General features: G+C 40.7%; 1 protein-coding gene across 5 annotated transcripts in view; it reads right to left on the minus strand.

Moving 5' to 3' along the window:
• KIAA1210 (KIAA1210 ortholog) overlaps window positions 1-20,463 on the minus strand; it is a 65,400-nt gene extending 44,937 nt beyond the window's left edge. For 2 of the 5 annotated variants that reach the window (XM_063347024.1, XM_063347018.1), the window contains exon 1: window positions 4,236-4,404. Coding sequence is in view for 2 of the 5 variants with exons in the window: in XM_063347018.1 (XP_063203088.1) it covers window positions 4,236-4,297 (62 nt within the window). In the remaining 3 variants the exon portion in view is untranslated. Of the gene's footprint in view, window positions 1-4,235; window positions 4,405-19,130; window positions 19,261-19,311; window positions 19,447-20,428 lie in introns of those variants that run through there. The other 3 variants (XM_063347017.1, XM_063347019.1, XM_063347021.1) reach the window with 3 other exon arrangements.
• Window positions 20,464-22,530: the final 2,067 nt, after the last annotated feature.

The following is a 22,530-nucleotide window of genomic DNA, read 5'->3' on the forward strand; positions in this document are numbered from 1 at the left end:
TGATTCCTGTGGGCTGAAGATAAAATGCTCACAAATGTTCACATACGCTGTATAATTGCCATGTACAGGAACGTGCTCATAGGTTGTGTATTGAAAGATTCCCTTGAGAGACTCACAATGCCTGGGGAGTCCTTTCATCTCAGCTCACCCTCTCTGATTTGGCCCCAGCTGGGAGAGGCTCTCCACGTTCCACAAAAGCACATCCCTTCTCCTCTTCAATGCTTTGCCTCTTGCACCCTCCATAAGCCATTTCTTGAAACCTGGTATTGTCACCCCTGTGTGGATCCAGGGATTGTCTCTGCACTGGTGAACTTGCTTTGCTGGGCAGGAACCACCTTTCATCCTCAGAAGTTTTCATCTCAAAAAAAGACACTGTAAAACTGTTAATGAGTGATTCTTGCCCCCGTTAGGAAATATTGTGTTAAAGTGGTGTACAATAAAGACAGGTAAACAAACATATTTCAGGATACCAGAGTGTTCATGGGAAGCATTTCACCTCACCAGAATTCATTTGTCACACAGACAGATCCCCCAGATCACCAAGGGACCGCTCTGCCACAGCTCCCACTGACTCCATAGCCACGCAGCCTCCTGACCGCTGCCAGCCCCACTGAGCCCACGGACCACTGCTGAGCCATGCCAAGCTAAGCCCAGGTATGCTGGGGGATGCCACAGGCAGGGATGGCCAGGGAACTCAATGTCTCACTTTAAACAGCCTGTGAGTCCTGGAGAGATGCTCCTTGTCTACAATTGTGCCAAAGAGGAAAGCATCATGTACTGTGGACAGTCAGTAAACACAGCTACTTAGACCCTGCGGCAATTACGTGCCTCCAAAAAGGGAGAGAGGCCACAGGAGGCGAATGAGCTGCTGACAGAGAAGAGACAACAGTTTTAAACTGCCCCGTTCCCCCAGTGCCAAGTTGCTACTTCAGTAGCAGTTGGTGGAGCTTTAAACCACTTCCAATTCACTTGCTAGTGTCCAAGCTAAAACGGCAGCTGCTTGCTGTGTATGGGGAACCAAAGGCTTTAAGGACCTCACACAGACATAAAAGCTGTAAAAAGGGTATTACGCACCAAAGACAAAGAGTCTTCTGGCACTCCTTCCACTGTCCCCTATAATGTCTCCAACAAGAGGGCTTGGGGCAAAGGTGCAGGAGGCAGTGAACAGACATCTCAGCTTAGCCGGTTATCCATCAGGTGGACAGCACTATATCATCTTTGCAATAATCCCAGTAAACAGGAAAATCTCTTCCCAACACTTACCTGAATAGGCAACAACGCAAGCTACAGCAACAGAGCAACAGCACCTCATCTAGAAAACACATTTTACTTGATTTCATGGTCACAACATCATTTTACATTTGCAATGACTTTCATCTCAAAGAATCTAAAAATATATTGAAAAATATACTGATGCCTCCCTTGATCAACTTGCTTTACCCAAACGCTAAACTTCTTTGCAGGATAAGAGTGCACATCAGCATTTTTTGACTATTTCAGACTATAAGAAAAGAACACAATAACCCACTGTAAGTGTAGAGCTTGGCATAGCAGAAGACCGTCAAACTGAAATATGTCCATAATTCTGGGATTGCTTGTGAAAGGCACCATGAAATCCTAAGTGACCACATTAAGTATAGACCAGTTAAATACATTTCCTTATAGTCTGTTATAGAAACCAGTTCTGAGCTGGCACGCAAAGTCTTCAGCCAAGTATTTTATATAGCTTCTAAGATACTATATTTGTCTTTGGAAATTGGCAGTTTGCATTGACCATGAGTAAACCTTACTATTCAAGCAACCACATTTTCAGCTCATAACTATGTATTTGGCTAGTACCAAAAGCTGAGAAACATAGGAAAAGATTTCTCCATAGGCTTTAGAAAACTTCGTCATGTCTGTCCAGGTCTAGTATCTTTTTTCTGACACCAGGACCAAGCACAACAAAACTTTGCAACAAGAATGATGAGCTATAAACTTACTGTAAGAACAATTTAAGATTATTCAGGTTGCAGATGCTGGTTAAAGAGAAATATGAAAGTAATCTACAACTTTTATTTCAGTGGCATAGCAGCCAAGATAGAGGCTGCGATGAAGAACTACCTCGATTAGCTTTGAGCTATTTTTTTAATGTGACATCTCATAAAAGAATATTAACAAAGCACAGGGACAGGAGACTCTGCACAAATACCAGATTCAGCCATACTTTATCGCAGTGTACCAAGACAGAGTCTTTGCTTCCCCTTGTAAAATGTGGAGGAGTGAAGGTAAATGTGAGAGCAGCACAGGAAAGTGCTACCCAAAGCAGATTTTTATAAAGCTCAGGTGCTTTAGCTGGACCCAGCAGCTCAAAGTCCTGGATGGACCCCTTTCCCAGTGTCAGTGGCAGGTTTTATGGCCTGCACTGAGCTCTGTTATGCTTTGGCTAAATCCCTACTGGTACCCAAGCCAATTGTTTAAAACATAAAAGTAATTTCATTCCAAAATAGCTTCCATTCAGAAAGCAAACTAACTCCTACAGGTCAAATGACCACATGAGGATCTGGGGAAGACGTTCCAATGATCCATTTGTCCAGAAAGACAAATACTTCATGTCAAACTCCAAACAAATTTCATCTGAAATTAATCTCAGGCTAAAAGCATCACTGTTACTGCAATTGGTGTCTTAGACTCATTTTAACTGCCAATAATAACAGCCAAAGCAGCATATAAAATTTGTAAAGACTGCAAAGTACTAACAGTTGCACTAATCCACTTGGGAACACATCACAGGTCTGAAATAACAGGTTGTGGAATATAATCTGTATATATATCAAGTGTAGAGACCTGACCGAAGAGTAACAAGAAAGAAGAATTTGTTGAAGAAAAAAAAAACCCGTTCCTCATAAATCAGGTGGAGAACCACCAGGAAAGAAGAGATCATAGGCCACATGAAAGAAGCTTCATCTGTCGAGCCTTTATAGCCTCTTTCAGACTTCCAAATTTGTTTTAACTGCCTTAGATGCTGGAGAATTTGAGGGAAAACCAACTTAGCATATCAAAAAATGTACGCTGATTTTTTCAGTCAATTTCAGTGCCAATCCTCCTACCTTCATCAGGACTCGCTCTTAACCATTTTAGTAGTTCTGATTGCATCCTCCCCCTTTATATAAGGCAGACTTACTTTCCAAATATTCATTCCCTCTCATAGACACTGTCCCAAATTTCAGAGGAAAAGAGACAATATGGGATAGAAATGCTAACTGAAATCCAATAGGAATTGTGTGCCTTTAAAAATGCACATTTCCACCAGAGTAATGTGAGATAAACTGTTGGTATGAGGGATAAAACCTTTAGGAGAGGGAAAAGGAGAAACAGTGAATTTCCAGCTTCCCTTTTGAACTCTTTCTCCCCTCTGCTAAGTAGGACTTACCTGTACATTTAACTATCAGCATTCATATCTTAAACCTCAAGACACAACTTCGCTTGCCTTTCACTGTGCATTTTCACTTTCTGTAATCCCATACTGTATGCAAGAATAGAGCCCTCTACAGTCTGCTGATGCAAAACATTATCAAAAACCACTGCTCAGTTTTTGCAGCAGAAAATTTTGCTCCATTCCTTAGCAGGGAATGTCAAAGGAAAAACAGAATGTATCTTCATGGTGGTTTAAAGCCCAAATAGTAACATGCATTGTCCCATTCTCTTCTCCCTTTATAGCCCGCTCCAACAGAATATGTCAGTGAAGCAAAAAAACCCCCTTATTTTAAATACAACAAAATCTCTCAACAGGGAGCGATTACAGAAACAAACCACAGGTTGCTTAAACAAAAACTGAGCACATCAAGTTCTAAAGAGCATTTACTGCCAGATTTCTGGCTGAACATTTTTTAAAAGCCAATGTGCATTTCTGTATTTATCATTTTTATGTGTTAATATGTAAACAATATAGCTAATCTATAAGGAATATTTTTCCTCTTGCTATAATTAGACATGAAAAGGTTCTTAATTCCTTTTCCAATATTTCACGTTTATACCTCTGAAGGAAAAAACAACATGACCAATTTTCACTGCTTTGGTATTTCAGTGAGGATTGATTTTTTGCACTTTTGTACTCAGAACAGTACTTGAGTCTCAAGGCATAAGCATTTTCTTTGGTACTGCTGCTGAAATACAACAAAGACAGAATTCCAAAGCACCCACTAGACTCAGCTCACTTTGGAAAGGTGGAGGGGAGGGCTCAGCATGGCACTTACTTTTTACTTTTCAGGCACCCGTAGAATCCAGCCATGGTCCTTCCCGGGAGGCGTGTGTGCATTTAATTCATCCTTGTGTGTGGATGCCAGCACAAAGATTCTGCAGCTTTGTATCCTGCTCACCAAATGCCCACACACGCACACAAGAAAGCCAGCATGCCGATGCAATTACTAGCCAGATAAAGTTCCTCATCTGAGGCCCTCAGACTCTGCTGAACTGGGTCCAAGGAGGGCTGTGCCTGTTCCATAAATGGTTATGAATTGTTAACTCCCCCTTTTCCTGTCTCCTTCCAGCTCTTGGTAAGCACAGCATCCTAAGTGTAAAATACCATATGGCATTTGATTCTGTCTCCCTGTGGGACTAATGAGAGGCTTGGTTGTAATTAGGATGTGAAGAAGCCCTGAGGAGATTAATTGTTATTGTTATTTTTTAGACACAGAAAGGCTACAGAAAATACTTGCAACATCTTTGAAATAACCACTAAAAACTGTAGTCATTCTCCAGCACATAAGGGGTGCACGGGATCTTCCAGAACAGGCATTATCCTACCTAACTGTAAATCACAATCTATTCTAACAAGCTATTCTGCAAATTAACGGAAAAAAAATACATCCCTGCAACATCGCAAGGTCAGGTAAAAAGCTCCAGAGTTTAAAGTAGCCAGCACACCCCTATGAGGAAAACACTGCCTGGTGATGCCCTCTGACAATACACTAACTGTTGTTACTCACTACCACAACTAAGGAGGCCCTCACTGGATGTGGAAGGAGGAAATGGCTATGGTTTAATCCTGGGGAACATAAATCTCAAGCAGCTTCATTTACGGGGTGACCCAAGCCCTGGGGACAACATAGCTGCACACATTTCTGACATTACATTGCATTAAATTCATATGGAAATGAATCCACATCATGGTTGTTAAGGACCTCTCTTAAAGTAAAAGTAGAGAGGTGAGGCAAGACATTGCTTGTGCTGCCTGCACACAACTAGGGAGCCTCAGCAGCCAGTAACAAAGTTAGCCTCTTCCTGGAGTCACATATCTTGTTAAGAATCTCAGCTCTTGATTAAAAAAAACAACGCATATTTAAATGTAGTAAGTTCATAACTCCCATAATTGCAAAGGAAAGATTTACACTCATTCCTAAAAGATCAGAAGAAAACCACATTTATTCGTATTTCTCAGCTACTACATAATATTTGAATGCTTGGGTCTGGCAAGCCAGTAAGAGGGAGTATTATATGAGTATTTCTATATGAGTTCCCCTTAAAGGTGTTGAGTAGCAAGACCAGATCTAAGGTGGAGCAGTTCTTCTGGAATACTAGGAAAAAAATATTTTATTTTAACACCTTTCCCATAAGAGAGACATGAAGTTTGAGAAATGCACCTCCGGTGAGGATTCCCATAACTGACTCAGCTACAGCAGTTCTATAACAGTGCAGAACTTTGAAATCTATGAACAGACAACTCCATTTCTCTATTTTGTATAAAGCCCCCTACACAAAGGAAAGCCATGACACAAATAATAAATGACAGCAAGTGCAAGGGCCATCACAAACAGGAACCAAATCATATCCTAGTCTAGTTTCCCATTTAGCAGGAAAGAGCAAGCGTCTACAAGCAGCCAACTTCAATGCCATCCACAGAAGAACTGCAAGTCAAACCTGACCTCATGGAGAAACACTTTCTCTCTCTTGGGAAAAGACAAAGAAGCAAAAATACTGTAATACTAGCTGAAGTTTTACCCAACTAAGTTTCACTGTTGTCCTGAATTACTGCTTTTGTCACAATGACTTTGCGCTGAACTCCTAATCCTAAGAGAAAAAAAGCTAGCTACTGAGCATTAGTCTCCACCCACCAGAGAAAGCCCACAGGGGGGAAAAAAAAAAAAAGGCAAAGTCAAGGCTCCAGTTATTGGGTAACAACCACCAAAAAGGAATTCCTGGAGATTACTGGAGAAACCTTCTGACTGGCTTAACGTACAAAACCTTGGACGTAGGATTGCATCTGAAATCTGCTTGGCATTTAGTTCAGAAAATACTGCCAACGGAAACATTTATAGTAAGAAATGAAGGAAACCTCATGAGAAAGTCACATTTGTATTTAAAAGCAAGAAAGAACAAATGTCCTTCCAGTGGGAAGGCCCAATCTCTAAAGCCAGTGGAAGGGTGTAATCCTGATGGCTTTGGAAGAATTTCATCATTTTAATTGGTGTAGAATATGGTCCACAAGCTTCAAAAGATCAGATTTTTTGCTAACGTTAAGCAGATTCCCTGTCTCCAAACCTCCTCAGATAGTTTGCCTTCAGAATACGTTTCCTTTTATTATCCTTTTTTCTTTCATGTATTTTTGTCTTGAAGTTCCTTACTTGAAGATGCAAATCTTCATCTGTTGGTTTCCGTTTAGGTCAAACAGTCCTGTTCCCAGGAACTGGCAATTTATCAACACATATTGCACCATCTAGAAACCCCCTTACTTTCCAAGAAGCACAGACTGGTAAATAGTCATTAAAAATAATTACTCCACCTCAAGATTTAATCCATTTTCATTCTTTATCTTCATATCAGTCTCCAAGCCACTTCATGGTAACATTTATTATTCACTGCTCTGCCTCTTTATCATTAGCACAGCTCCAAATGGTTACGCACTGAGCTTTTTGGGTACTGATCTGAAATCTTAGATGTTGATAAACATCATGGCTGTATATCCACAGGTAAATCAGTGCAAGTAAGCAGTTATGTACTGTACCTCAGGTCTGACAGCCAAACAGTCACTGCGCTGACTTTACCTAAAGCGAATAGGCTGCTCTACTGCCAGTTAATTAATTAAAGCTGTTGTTTTCAGCTTGGAAAGCAGATGAACACCAAACAACCACAGAATACAGACTTTGGCAAAGTATAAATGGTTCCTTAAAGATAGGGAAGACAACAAGTTTAAACACCTAGAAACTGAATCAGATCTGGATTTCCTCTAAAGTTTGTGGCTTGGCTTGATTGAAATAGTCCAGTCTAGGCCCACTTTCATTTGAAAATTATGGCCTTCCCCACTGACTTCTTCAAACTCACTGTCACTGCTTCCCCTCAAGAGCCCAACATTGCACCACTCCCTGTGATCACTGCAGACCCAAATCCACCTTGCTGCATCTTCTGAGTCTGCAGGCAGAACCAAGAGTCGAGGTGGCAAGCTGCCCTCCCGCAGTGGTACCGGCAGCGATGAAGATGTAGCAGCAGAGCTCCCAGCACCTGGTAAACTTCCCAACAAGTTTCTTAATTTCTCCGAAGGGAACGAGGGAGGTAAGTCTGAGCAAGGCCCAGCAACCCAATCAGTGAGAAATGCTTGCACTAAAATATATCTCCAAAAATCAGCGAGTTATTTGTTTCACAGACACCTGTGTCATTGCAAAAAAAAGGTCTCTTCAACGTAAGTAACCAACAGCAACTAGTAATCCAATGGGGGAAACTCTGAGTGATCTAAAAAACCTTGGCATGTTTCCACAGTCACTTCCTACACATATACACATACACAGGGTACAAGCAGCCTGACAGCAGAGGTGTTAGGAGCTACACACACAACCAGCAATTCAAAATATGTTTTGTGTCCAACAGATCTACTGCTTTTGTTGCAGCCTCTTGCAACTAGATCTCTAAGGGCTAACCATGTCCTTGCCTCCCCGGCTCTCAGATGGTGAACTCTTCACATGTCGCAAAATGTCCATTCAAAGTTGGCTTGCATGCAACCAGGATACATATGCAGTGCAAAGCAGCAGGGATGGACCACATGTCACACAGTTAGGAAATCCCATGATTCACAAACTGTGTTTAAACATGGATGTTTGCTTATATGTTTATTTACTTATTTATTTTCAGAAAGGGACAAAAGTTTCATGTGAATTTTTCACCAAACAAAGACAGGGGTAGGAGTAGAAATCCTACAGCAAACTGATGGACCGTAGCACTTCAGGTTTCCTCTACACTTTGGTGTCTCTGAACTGACTTCTTGTTAGCAAGGCCAGCTTTGGTCTCCCATTTTTAGCCTTTCGCCTCTACCAAAATCCAGTCTACTTCCCTCTCTCCTAGTCACTGTAACAAAGTGACATTTTGACTGCATTCCTGTGGTAAGTTTTGCTGTTGTGAAAAACACAGCAAATTCACTGAAGGACATTTGCAGCTCCCCTGTCACCATTGCAATGGGGTGAGCTGTCATATACTGATCTATATGCTACTTGGATTTTATATAATGAAGATTCTGTGTATTTCTTACATGCATTTGCACCCCCAGCAATATTTTGCACTTTTCAGTTATTTTGCCTTTCTGCACCTTTCCCAGCTGCTGTCAGCCTGAGTACCACGTGCGCTTCTGCATCTTGCAGTGCAGCTGCACAGACCCTCCCCTCCTTTGAGGGCAGGGCTGCACACCTGCAAACAACTGACATTTTCTATTCATTTGGTTAACTCTGAACAAAGTAACCCTGTCGGGGTCTGGGGCAAATCCAGCAGAATCCAAGTCAAGCTTCCAGTTCTCATGTCTTTACTACTGAGCAATGGAAGCCTAGGTTAATTGAGAACTTTTCAGACTAGCTGCATTTGATCTTGCCCAAGTATTTATAAAAATGTGCCATTCCAGTTGAATTGCATGTAAAGCAATTCAATTATAACCTGGAATAAACCCTGCACAGAAATCTAACCGTAACATTGCAAGTCACTCGTGCCATACCACAATTCTCTCTGCATTTGGTGTGTGGATTGTTTACCTGTGTGCTAATGTAAATGTGACTCTCAGGAAACACTTTCCTGAAGCAGAAATGGATTCGGCTTTCTTACAAGTGAGATTTCCAGGCTGACAAATGGGCCTGGCTCGGGATTCTTCAGTGAAAACACTTCAACACTAAAGAAACAACTAAATGTGCATCACTGTCAAAAGCTGCACTATCAGAGCTTTAAACAAACAGGGTTGGAATCAAACACAGTACTCTGCAGAAAACAAAGAAGTGGAGATAAGAGGATTTCTGCCCTGCAGAGTTTATACATCCATCTGTGATTAATATTAGGAGGAAAATGGGAGTCAAAGCCTATCTCTGAAACTGAAAGTAGAGAATGTAACCAGGGGCCTCTAACTATGCACTGTATCAGCTTTTTATTCATGCATATAAGCCTGAAGAATTTGCCATAATACTTGCTCTGGAGTTTAATCACTGTATGTGGCTCTAATTATGTCTATTTTTACACTTTGTGTACAATGTGTGGGATTTGGGGGATTTTTGTTGTTGTTATTGCCTGTTAGAGGACTTCCTGCAAGCTCCTTCAATAAAAAGAGTATTTCAAAGAAAGCAGCAATACATGTAATCTCTCTGATTCCAGTGTTTGGTAATTCTGAGTCTGAATCGTTTCTTGCAGTTTACCACAGACACACTGTCTTCACCTCTGAGGAGGGAGTGAAAATAAACTCTGGTATGGGGTATCCAGTGCATTACTGAATTCTAAAATATGGCCAAAAAGATACGGGTATGCTAAATCTGTCCTCTGTGTCCCCACAGTCAAACGCGAACTCTTCCTGGATTATCTGGAGATGAAGGTCAGGCATGAAGGTCAGAACATGTCATTCAAAAGGTAATTTCCCCTAGATTCACAACAGGATCACAGATGTAACCTCAGACTTGAGTGTCAGAAAACATCAATTGCCAAACAAATAATACAGAGATAGAAGTGTTTGTTAGACATTTTACAAATCTACAAGGATTGATTTGCATATAAATACATAATTTATTTATAGAGAAAGTAACACCATCCCTGTATACATAGACAATATAGCCAGGATGTGCTGCCTCTCAAATATCTCCTTTTTTCATCCAAGGTCATAAATTTAAAATCTAAGATTTTAATGAGTCTGAATGAGAAGCAGATTATTTTTGACACAGTGGAAGAGCTTGGTATTTCCTGTGAAAATACTAGCATGGTCAATATTTTATATACTAGGAACTGTGGTTCTTTTGTCTAGGGGGGGGTAGTGCAGAAGCTGAACAAAGGAGCTCTATTTCTACACATTCTGACTTAAGAAAATACCATGTTAAAAAATATTAAGTTCCAACAACACAACTTTTCCTTCGCGGTGTCCAGGCAGGCACCAATATGCAAGACCATCTGGAAAGAAATGTGAGAACACAGTATGCAGCTACAGGCACATGGATCGGTGCCTAGTCTAGATGTTGAACATCAGAGGTAACAGTTACTGAGTCTAAACAAATATCCTGAGATGAGGTGAATAATGAATTGAGTTTTCTACACCCCATTCTTCCCAAATTCCCCTCAAGGGATAGATCCAGTCAATGTCCTTGCAACGCTCTTGCCAAGCTCCCTTGGAGACAGATCAGACCGACACTGCCACTAATTCTTGTGCTGTGAATAGCAATCAAGTTTAATGACTTCCCATGTATATTAGTTTTGCACTAATGGAGGCCCACCTCTTCAACAGAATTACTCCTGACTTGTTTGTATGGGTATAAGCAAGAAGAGAACCAGGGAGTCACACATCTGGAATAATATTCCTAAACCATCAACATCCTGAATTTCAACTGTGACTGAAATAAAAATTCAAAAGTGAAGGTCATATCTGATACCATCTCACTGGCTGTCAGCTGAAGTAATAATACGGGAAATCACAGAAACACAGCTCTGGGGAAAAGGCTGTCTGACTCCAGTGCCTGCAAACACAAGGCTAAAGATAAAGTGACCATTAACCTTCAGAGAAGGGCAGTGAGGTCCCAGAATGTCCTGCCTGCGGGCTTTATTGCTCCAAGGGGAAATGAATAGAAAAATAAAAGTAAAAACTGCATACTCTTGACATTTAACTCAAATTAGTAGGCAATGGTAACATCTCGCTTTCTTTGTTAGTTTTCCTCTGTATAAAGGCATGAATACAGTACCTGGTTCATTCCACAAACTGCAAAATAAGTAGAAAGTACTAAGTAATAATAAATTTACTCCTACCACTTAATATCTGCAAGATTAATCACAACCATCAGACCTGTGTCCTCTGCACAGAATATAATATTACTTTATATTGCAGATACAGCTGGGAGAACTGAGGAAGGGTAATTCAGTCACTATTCCAGAATCCGTAAACTGCAACTGAACTCAAAGTTCCTGGTTCCTGGAACTGTGTTTTAGAGTCTTTCTCCATCCTCCCTCACTCAATAAGGACAGACAGAAAGACCCTACGAGAATAGGCACCCTATAAATATCCAAGATAACTTTAAGTTCAGTAGCCAGCCTTTAGCCGTGGGAACTCTTACAGGACCACTGGCATCAAAATGCTGAGTTAAATTAGAAATCAATGACTGCACTGCATGATTTGGCCCAGCCTGTCCAGAGTTTTAAAATCATCACATAATAAAAAATACCTCATAGTGAGCCAATTTCACAAGAACAGACCCACAGCACAGCAGAGTCCTTACATGGCAGCCCAACGCATTACTCTGATTTAAGTTCTGGGAATCTTTAAATATCCCAATGTGTTCCCAATTGTCTCTTAAATATGCTGGAGCTGTTCCCATCATAATGGGAAGGGAAAATATCTAATAAATATCCAGAGGCAGGAAATAAGCTAATTGCAGAAGAATTTTACCTAAAACTGTTGAATAAACTACAGTTCTGTGTCACTGAGTCACATAACCACATGCTTAAACTGGATCTCTGCTTGGTCCTTCCCATTTCAGTCAATCAACCACAAAGCTGGGCATGCACTTAAGTAATGCACTGAGCTGATGGATCTACCTGTTATCCCAGGATCAGCGGTATCTGAAAAAGCTACAGTTAAGAGTCATGACAAACTTAAGTCCATTGCTTTAGTATCTTTCTGCTTTACCACGGAGATTTGGGGATACCTGCAGCTTTCTTAGGAAAAATGCCACTCAGCCTCACCACCCCAGCCCTTATTGCTAGCCTTTAAATAGAACATACTTGAAATCCCCTGGTATTGGCTTTGGGTGTTGCATCCTTACTACTAAGCAGTTCCTTCCATCTAGGTAGTTTCCATACAGTGAAATACCAGACAACGCTGCAGGTATAAACAGGAAGAGGAACAGCTGTCACTATGCGCCATGTAGCTGAAAAGTCACCTACATTCTACAGGTTTTATCAGCACCTACACAAGAACACAAACTCATATCCTCTCATGAAACAGCTCCTTCGGATACAACATAGAAGCTAATATAACTGATACTGTCTAGCATGGCACTAACTGAGTCCTCAAGGGCCTCAATATATTGCCTGAAGATAAGCTAGTGTGAAGTCTAAAGATTAGCTATGCTTGTTCTGCACTCAGAGAGCTCCCTTTGGTCATGAAAATACTATGCAAGCCCTCTGTCTACTGAAGACTATTTATACGTAACATGTATAAGGCTAGATAGTATTTTAAAGCAACTGAAGTTTGATGAGCTAAGTTAAAAGATGGATTTGCACTGCTTTCTTGATTACACAACACCCATATTGTAGTATTTTCTCACTGCAGATGAGATTTAATATTTCATGAAGGCAGCTGTAACCAAGTACAAACGCTAAACACTAATAAGACTCCCAGATTTTCTTCCTAGATTGTGCAAAGTTTTCTCACCATGAATTCATATGCAATTGCTAAATATAATGGGATATTAGTGAAAAACATCCAAAGGAAATGCCATTGAATGCTGCAGAATAACCACTGGTCATCAGTAAAAGTGGTATTAGTTATGATATGATCAAGTTTTTATTTTGATCCGAATCAGTTACAAAACCAGCAAATATGTTATTTCTGAAGAGTCCCATACACACTGCAAATGTAACACCTCTTCCATCAAAATGAAAACCTGTTCAAAATCTGACATATTTTTCCTTTGGAGGAATGAGAGCACGTGATTGTGCTGATGCTGTATAATGCAAAATCTAAGTCACTCCCTATGACTGCTTTTATCCCCCTTGTAACTGCAGAATGAAGAGGAGTGGCAATGGCCATAGTTTCATGGCCAGCAGAGCAGAAGAAATGTGATCACCAGAATCAGAGCATGTAAATTGCTGTATTCCTTTTTTTACTCTAATCCAATCACAAAAGTTGTGGTGGTGGTGTTTCTAACATAGTTTCTTCAGACTCATCACAATAACAATGGCTGGTTTGCTCCTTTTTTTCCCCTCTTTCCTCTATTTAACGTGACTTTATACTGCTTCACATTAAAAAGATAATATAAAACCATTTGCATAGCCTAGAAGCTTGACAAATCAACTAAAGCAAGAACTTCTGAGATAAATGATAGTCTTTCCTTGACTCAGATTTCTTGCTTTAAGCTGATTTATTGTAAGAACCTTAACATTTTAATGTATTTTCTTATACAATAAGATATAATTTTTAATTATTGCAGAACCCACAGCTTTAGGAGTTTAACTCTCATCAAATCCACTCTTCAGTCAGCACAGTAGCAACAAAGTGAAAATGTATGAAAGACAAATCTAAAAAAAGAAAATAAGCATTAAAAAAATAAATGCTTAAAGAACTACATGTAGTTAACAACATATATAAACAGTTTAATGTTCTTCTGCTCACTGTAGTGCTCTTGAACACTTCAGAGCACATAAACACATTGTATTGTGCTTTCAAAATTTACTCTGACGTGGAATAGCTGCATGCTATGTCTCTTTCAAAGGACCAAAATCTTTAAAAAATTAAAGCTTTATGCATCTGTAAATAAGGTCTGTCTCAATATATCTGCAAAGAGAAAGAATGAAGGATTTTGGAAAAAACTTTCAATTAGTATTGTACACCAGGCAATTCTGAAATGGCATCTCCATCTGCTTTTATTCTCCTAATGCAGGGGAGGTTTTCTATGTCGCATTCTCTGTAACATTGTGTTCACATCTCCCTTTTTTTTAACTAAGATTTAGAGAGTCAATTATATAAATCCACAAGCTCCCTATGAGGTGTTAAATCGTTGGCTGGCAAACACTAATGTAATGTATAGACTGAAAAAGCAACAAAATCAAGCAAGCGCCATTCATACACGCTCCCCAAGTCTACCATGTTCCTGGGTAATTATACTATGGGTCTATAGTTTAAATTTACAGAGAAACTCTTGGACCATTTCTCAAATGTCAAGTAAACCGTACAGCGTACCTCCCCTGCTTTCTTTCCCTCACCCTTTCACTTCCTCCTACTGAGATAATGAAATGTATCATACAAAAAAACAGAGGGTAAATTCAGGAGAACTCAGAAATCCTGACACTGCTTTGAAAGAAAATAGGATGAGAGAATGCATCTTGTCCAAACCTTCCCGCTCCTTTCATTACCACTGCTTAGCAATATACAAATAGTTTCTTGAACGATAGGGATAAAATTTATCCTGACATTGCAAGGAAGAGGCCTTAGACCCCTGTTATCTGGCTGCAGCCACGTGCAGAAAGTAAGCAACAGACCTGGGAAAAGATGCTGGTTTGCCAGATACCATGATGTGAGACAAATGTCCACAGATTGCATGGTAAGGGCTGCAGCTCCAACTCTCCTAAGCTAGGAATCTTAAAAAAAAAAAAAAAAAAGAAAGAAAGAAAGAAAGAAAAAAAAAAGAAGTCTTGGCATTCAAAACAGCAAAGACTGGCAAAGAACCAGCCAAACTACAGCAGCATTAACCCATTGTGTGCTGGCAGGTATCCCTCCCACGTAACCTAGTGGAATACAAAAATGGTCTCGTAAAGTGTAAACTGGGAGAAAGGCAAAGACACACTTGAGCGCAAGCTGCTGTAACATTTTCTGGCAAATTATAGGAATAATATGAATGATGGCAACCTCTTCTTACTAGTAAATATCAATTAAATTTAAGAAATGCATGTTCAGCAGAAAGAATAAAGGGCTAGAACAGCTGATGAAAAGCCAAAGAATGGCCATGAAAGCAGGAGAGGCCGTATAACTCTTTGACATACCATTTTGCTGAGGTTAGCTCTACACAGGGCATCAAAATTATAAGCAAAGTAAGTATGTGCGCTAACCTCCATTTTCCCCCACAGGCTTTTAAGCAACAACTTAAAAAGAAGCTGTGAAATATGATCCTCATTACTTCCTACAGTTTTAAGAGCTTAGAGTAGTGCAAGCACCCCCAATTCAGCATTCCTGAGTCAGCAAAACTATGTGATGGCTTATATGACAAGTATATTGGAAATAATATTTGGCCCTCTCTTCATTTTCAGTTTCTGAATCATTAAAGATCCTGCTTTCAAACTTTGTGGATGTATTTTGGCAATTTTGCCTGATTTTGTTTGGTCAGAAGAATGTTCAGAGTCTTGCATGATTGTTTGGCTATGCAAACTATGACCTGATGACATCTCGTGAGATTTATGGGGGGAACTGCAATAGTCAGCAGGAGTGAGGGAGGAATAGTAGTTAAAACGATCCTTGTTAATAACATCAGCTGCAAATCTCAGTGTCTGCTGCTTGCCAAAGAGGTGGTTTCAAGTTCTAACCTGTAGCGCTCCTTCCACTGCACATACAAGCTGTCAACCAAAGATACAGAGATAAACCTCTCCAGATGAAGAGAAATCTATTTAGCTTTATGCTTAAACTACACAATAGATTGACCTTAAACAGACAGAAGAATTGGCAGAGAAACTCATCTGAGGGAATGCTGAGGGGACACGACTGCATTTCCACTAAAACCAATGTCATGTAACAAAATCTCATGCAATGTGTTTGAATTCATTTAGAAGAAGCAGATGAAATTCAAACGGCATCTATGCTTGTGGCATTGGCATTGCTTTTGAAAGCTATTTTAAACTTTAAGAGGATGTACATGTATCTGTGTACGCATGACTCAACATGACGCTGGTGGCATTCCAATAAAGTCAAGCCACCGATTCTTGAGTTTGGGCCATATCCAGAGCTCATTAAAATCAATGACCGCCTTTCCACTGAGTTCAACTCTTCCTATCATAGCCTAGGCTGGCAGTCTGATGTACAACAGGGACTACAGTCACGCTGCTTTGTCCCCTGTGTGACTTACTGCACAGCCTGATGTTTATGTTACATAACAAAAGATATTGAGACCAACCCCACCACGTACACTGTCCACAGCACAAACATAAGGATTACTGAAAATCCTCAGGGGAAAAAAAATAAAAAAAAATAATCAGCTCCCCAGTTTGCTAAACCAATGTGTACTTTCTTTTCATTTATATAGACAGAGTTCATATAAATAAATATGAATGAACCTCTAACATACTTCAACAGTGTCAGATACAGTAAGCATTCTGGTCAGAATTGTAGTGGGTTTTAGCAGAGATTAAGCAGTAACAATTAAAGATGCATTTGTTGGTATCAAACATACTACACTGTCTCCGGCAAACACAAAGTATTGTTCACTGAGTGCCCACTTTCACAGCTGTTCAAAACTGAGTATATCTTAGCCTTTCTCTTAATGCTTATGCCCAATCCCAGTATTTGCACTTGCAGCTAGTGCTTTCCTGTGAAATATTCCAAGTAACCATTGGACTCTAGATTTATTTAGAATCTAGAAAAAATGGGCCCATATTGAGCAGGTCTTTGGATCAAGTACAATTTCTCATTTCTTCTTTGACTGTCACACATCTTCTGGTAAAAGAAAACATAGCTGTGCATTTGTCTGCAGCAAATTCTCTGACTGGTAAATTAAGATACATTTCAAGTGCAGACAAACACTAACTTTGAAACAGAAGCCAATGCCAGTAAAACTTCTTAAGTTGTAAAACTTAACTTTTGCTGATAAGTCTGCATCTACTGGCTTCCAGGAAGACTAAAGAGAAGTCTAAAAGGGGATCTACTTCCCAAATGTCTGAGTACAGCCAAAAACCAGTACTGTGAGTTCCAAAGGACAAAGAGTTTTGAGTCATCAAATCTGCACCAGGCGTATCTCCATCTTTGTGGTCACAGGAATCTAGGACATTTCATTGTCAGAAAACTTCCATCAAATCTTTGACAGAAACACAAGCAAAAGCTTAAGTGGAAAAGTCTTCCAGATCACAATGATCTAAAAAAATGGAGGAGTTTACTTTTAGTTCATGTAACATCCAAGTAACTTGGTTTTGCATAGTAGAAAAAGAATTTATAAACATACCTAATTGCATAAATCTATATATATACACTAAACTTGAGTCAGTCATAAAATCCAAGGTAAGAAGAAGTGCTCTGCACTTTCTTATACTATAGTGAGTAAGAACCGAGCCAACTTTGAATTTTGCAGACATGGGCCCAAATTCTCTGTTGGACTGGCCAGTTCTGGAATCCTTGCAAACCTCACACCCCACCTGTGCAAAAGGGCTGCATTTTTTTGTTAGTATGTAGGAGCTCAGTCTGGAGAAGTGTAACTGTGTTGATCTTGTGGTAAGTCATCTACGGACATTCTTTAGAAACAGATGAGCAATTTCACTAAGTCAATATAACTTTTCAGGTGCAATATTCTTCAGGAATTGGCCTGAAGCACTAACAATGTCCTGGTCTGTACATATAGCTATATATAGCTTATGTAGATAGAAGATCAAACTACAAACAATGCAAAAAGTGATTCCGTGCCCATGAAACCACTGGATTAATTTTTCGTTGTATTTTTTTATAACAGAAAGACAAATATGTAATGATCTGAAAGGTCCCTTCCAACCTAGGCAATTCTGTGATTCTATGATTGGACGTATTTGCATTTTGCATCTTATAATGTATCTGCAAAGGTACTGGAGTTCTACTAATCATTTATTCTATTGTATGAGAGAAAAACAAAAAGAAAACTCGCGTTCATTAAGCTGTTCATAAAAGATAATGACACCAAACTTGCCTTTCTGTTTTAAAGGTTCCTAACAGTATACTTCAAGTTACTTATAACTGCCTTCAGTTTCCACCAAATATCAGGACAACACAAAGTATAAAAGATCTACAGAGTGTAATCCCAGGCAGTTCAGAATATGTGTACTAGGCTACATCTTTCCAGTTCTCCAATCTGCTACACCATATCTGAAATCAATAAAACCCCACCCAAATCTTCATCAGACAAGCTCTGATGATTGTGTGGGTCTTGGCAGAGGAATCTACTCACACAGAGATCTCTGTACGATGTGGTGCAAGGACACAGCACAATGGCTGGAAGGGAAAAGGGACATTTCAAATGACATCTCCAAGAAAACAGTTGAACTAGACTATGGAAAAGACTAGAGGTGGTTCGCTGGGGTTCTTAGATACTCTGTGCTCATGCCCTGCCTGCAGTTGTTACCTTGATGAAAGCACCTGCCCTTACATGAGCCACTCCAACTTCCACAAGGTTAGTTACCATAGGAAATTCATCAGTCGTGACGTGATTAAGGCTTTACTTCTGCATACAGCTGTTTGTAAGATCAAGCTCTTAAACTACTGAGTGTATCAGCAAAATAATCATGAAAGAAATGACACAGTGGGTGTCTTCACATTTTGCTACAGGTTATGGATCTGATCTGCTCCCTTTACAAGACTCTACTAGTTCTCTCGTCACCACTGCATCCTCGCTCTGAGATCACATGGATTCTCCCAGTCCCCAACACCAGTGCTAAGACTTTGCATCTGGGAGCCAGCCAGCAATTCCACTAACAATGCAAGTGACAAAATAAAATCCAGCTTGTATTAATAACCGTGACTACTCCAGCTAACTAACATCAGTTAAAATTTTGTTTTAGGGCACAAAATGTAGAGATCTGACACTGAAAGCCTGCAAGTCTGTAAGTTAAGGATGAGGATGCCAATTTAGCCTGACAGACCCCACATTCGCAGGAGGAGTAAGCAGACGTTAGCCAGCAGTCGGTGAATAAAGCATTTGAACAAAGAGTGCATCACAGAAAGCTCACGCCGCTCGCGTACGCCACAAAACACCCGTTCGTTAGCGTGATCCCGTTACTACCGGAGGCTTCTGCCTGTGGAAAGCCCGACCCGAGGAGCTCTCACCAGCACAGCCCCGAGGGGCCCGGAGGTCGGGAGCAACGGGCAGGAGTCCTCTCCCCGTACGGAGCCGCCCGGGCTGGAGCCGTGCCCCCCCCGGTTCCCGCCTGCCCTCCCCGTCCCCCGCCGCCGCCGCCACTCACCGGCCGCCGCCCGAGCGCCCCGCGCCGCTCCGCGCCCGCCGCCGCCGCCCAGCGGCTCCCGGCGATATCGCCAAGCCGTCCCGACAGGCAGAAACCCGGCGTGCTGCTTCAAGCGTATCCGATCGAACGAGACACCTGGATGATTTGGGGGAAAAAAAGCAAGTGGTGGTCCTTCCACATGCCTGCCTGCCGCTGCTTCTTACTCGGTCACCCCCGTCTGTGCTGCTCTGGATTTGACCACCCAAACAACACAGACCCAGGAAAGGCAGCGGAATCGCTTCGTAATCAGCTAGGGGTGTTAGAAGCAGATTTCAGCTCAATAAATTCAAACCAAGATGAGAATCCATGCCTATCTTGCTGCATTTCTGCAACTTCAATGTTGCAAGGTTACACCTAGAAAACTCTGCCACCCTCCTTTATTGCTACCTCTCTTCTTCTAACCTTTAAATCTACTAATGTTGAAGTCAGTTCTCAATTCACATTCAGACTGACCTGCTCTGTAGCAGAACTAGGACTCCATCATAGCAGCAGAGAAATAACAGGCCCTGCTTAAGGGATATAGTGACACTAGTGAAGATGGCTCATGCATTCCAAAATGCAAAGTGAGTGTCTCCAGTGTAAGTAAAAATTGGTCTTTGTGAAGAACACGTGTATATGCAATGGATACCATTTCCCTATCCAGCACTAACAGAGCAGAGATAACATCTCCTACTCCCTCTAACAGTGCTACTGATTTGACGCAGTCTATAAATGCACCAAGTTTCCTTCATGTCATTGAGTTATTTTTGATACATAAAATCCTCCTGGCTCATTAGACTGTAAGCGAATCCAAGGAGTTACTGTCAGGAAGTCAGAGATTTTACTTATTCTTTCAGTGTCAATCAGTGTGCTTTCTAGGGATACTGAGACTGTTACATTGCAATAATCACAAGCAGACTTATGTTTTCTTTTTCCCTTGCTTCTTCCAGAAGTATCTACAACTTGTCCAGATTGTTTTTGACATCTGCTGCCTTTCAGAAAGGGAGCCCATACTGAGAATTCACACCCAGACTTTCATCCATAGCTAAAAGACAAGACATCTCCAAAACTTCCTAGCGTAGCTGCTGCGCATACTGACCAAGCAAGCTTTCTCGTCATGGTGACTGTCGGTCCTGTTCAGCATGACTGAATCGAAAACTCTAATAGTCCTGGAAGCCTGAAAGACAAAGGAGCAAGGGGGAAGTTAAGGCTGGGGGATAGCGGAGAGATTTTAGTTGCAAGCTCACATCAGTATGTTTCCGAGGAAAGCAATTCTCCAGCGTGAGCAGCCTCTGCCTTTCCAGCCCCCCTCTCTGACACATTTTCTAAAACTTGGTAAAAATTCCCATCTGGAGCTCCTTTATGCTGCAGATGTTTACACATACATCTCCAGGAATGACAGGATCTTGATAGCCTTCAGCACAGTGTCATCTTCACATTGCAAAGTTCTTTCTTCTAGCACTTAGCTGGATGAAGAACACAGCTAGAAAGTCAGAAGATGCAACTGAAAAAATAAACAGAAATGTGACACAGATGGAAATAAAAACTATTAAAAAATGGAAGTCCAGCAGAAAGATGGTCTATGCTTTCGATCTGAGGACTAGACATAACCTAAGGCATTCCTAGGTCAGGTGCCTGCTCTGCACCTGGAACAGACCTGCTCTAACAACAGCTTAATACAAACGCCTGCTGCCAGCATTAGGAGTACATTTGACCTACAGTTGCCTCTGCCGTTTAGGAAGGGGTTCTGTTTTCTTGGCATAGGTAGGTGTTAGACAGTAAAAGCTCATCATCATTAATTTCTTTTTCCTTGTTAGTAAGTTAAAATTATTACCGGGGGAGTTAAAAAAAAAAAAAGGAGGGAGAAGTAATACCTGCATTATACCAGCTGTGAGAAACAGGCAGGTATGATGGAGCTCGACTATGTAAATTTATTGGATGGTCTCATACAATATGTTGTCTCTCCCTAGTGGGCTTGAATTCCTTGTGTCCCTGTAAGGCACATTTAATCTCGCTTTCTAGTTTCTTTACTTAGTTTCCTGAGAAGTCTACAGATTCCAAGAGGCCATCGGACCACAAGGCAAAAACCTCTCTACGGCTGCTACTTGATGTTCCAAGCTGTTCGTAATGCAATCCTATGGTACTTTACGGAAATCTCTCAAATTATCAGGTGGAGTTACAAATCAGAATTCAGGCTGCACAGTAAAAATCTAACTTGCCAGTGGTTTTATTCATCACCAGTTCTCAGTAAGCTCAGAAACTAAGATACCTCATCTCTACTTCAGAACCCCTGGGTCCCTGCAGGTTGAATGAACGAGCAATAGTTCCAGGTGACCAGCTGCCCTGGGAATCTGCTCACAAGTAATGCAAATTAGGCACCAGTATCATCGCAAACTTGTGAAAACTTTCTTGCAGTCATAGTCTGAATTAAAATTGTAAGTCAGGTAAGTTAGAGAAAAGAATTCCTGTGGAGGGCTTCCAAAGGAACAATTAGAGACTGTGAGGACCAAATGTTACCAACTTGGTAACAACGGTCCCTGTGTACTTGGCCAAGGTAAAGCGTATTGTGGAGAATGTAAGCTAAGCATGCTTTGTTTAGAAGCATTAAATGTACTCTAAAAGATTCATTAAATCTACCAGACAAGTTCAAAGGTGAAAACAGAGCAGTAAGAATAATGCTGGAGTGCAGTGGAATTAATTTCGCTTAATCTCTAACAGATTCATGCTGGTTATCAAAAAAACAAGTAGGAATATTTTAAAACTGCTTGAACTACTCTGATTTGCAAAGATATGAAAGTTATCTGAGTTCCAATGTTTTCTTCAATTAATATGAGGAGAACATTATATTAGAATTGCTTTATCAACCCATCTCATCGATGTTGTTAACAGAACGGTTTCAAGAAGGAAACTTGTTGTCTATAGAATTGAGTGGAAAACCTGTGTGGGAGCACAGCTAATGCCTGTGGTATTTAACTGGAGCTGGGGCCAACCCTGTTCTGACTAGAACCTCAGTTCCATTTAAAGGAATTGCCAAGTAAGCTTGCTAGCGAGAACAAAGGGTTCATGAGTTTAGATAATTCTGACTGATGTATCATAATTTTGTTTATGCCCATTTATTTCTCAATATCTGTTCTTATTCTTTTCTTAAGTAAGATGCATTCTGAGGCATATGTATATTTTTCTATATGCTGCAATGTAAAA

This window comes from Chroicocephalus ridibundus, chromosome 9, assembly GCF_963924245.1.
Source record: "Chroicocephalus ridibundus chromosome 9, bChrRid1.1, whole genome shotgun sequence".
Classification (NCBI taxonomy): domain Eukaryota; kingdom Metazoa; phylum Chordata; class Aves; order Charadriiformes; family Laridae; genus Chroicocephalus; species Chroicocephalus ridibundus.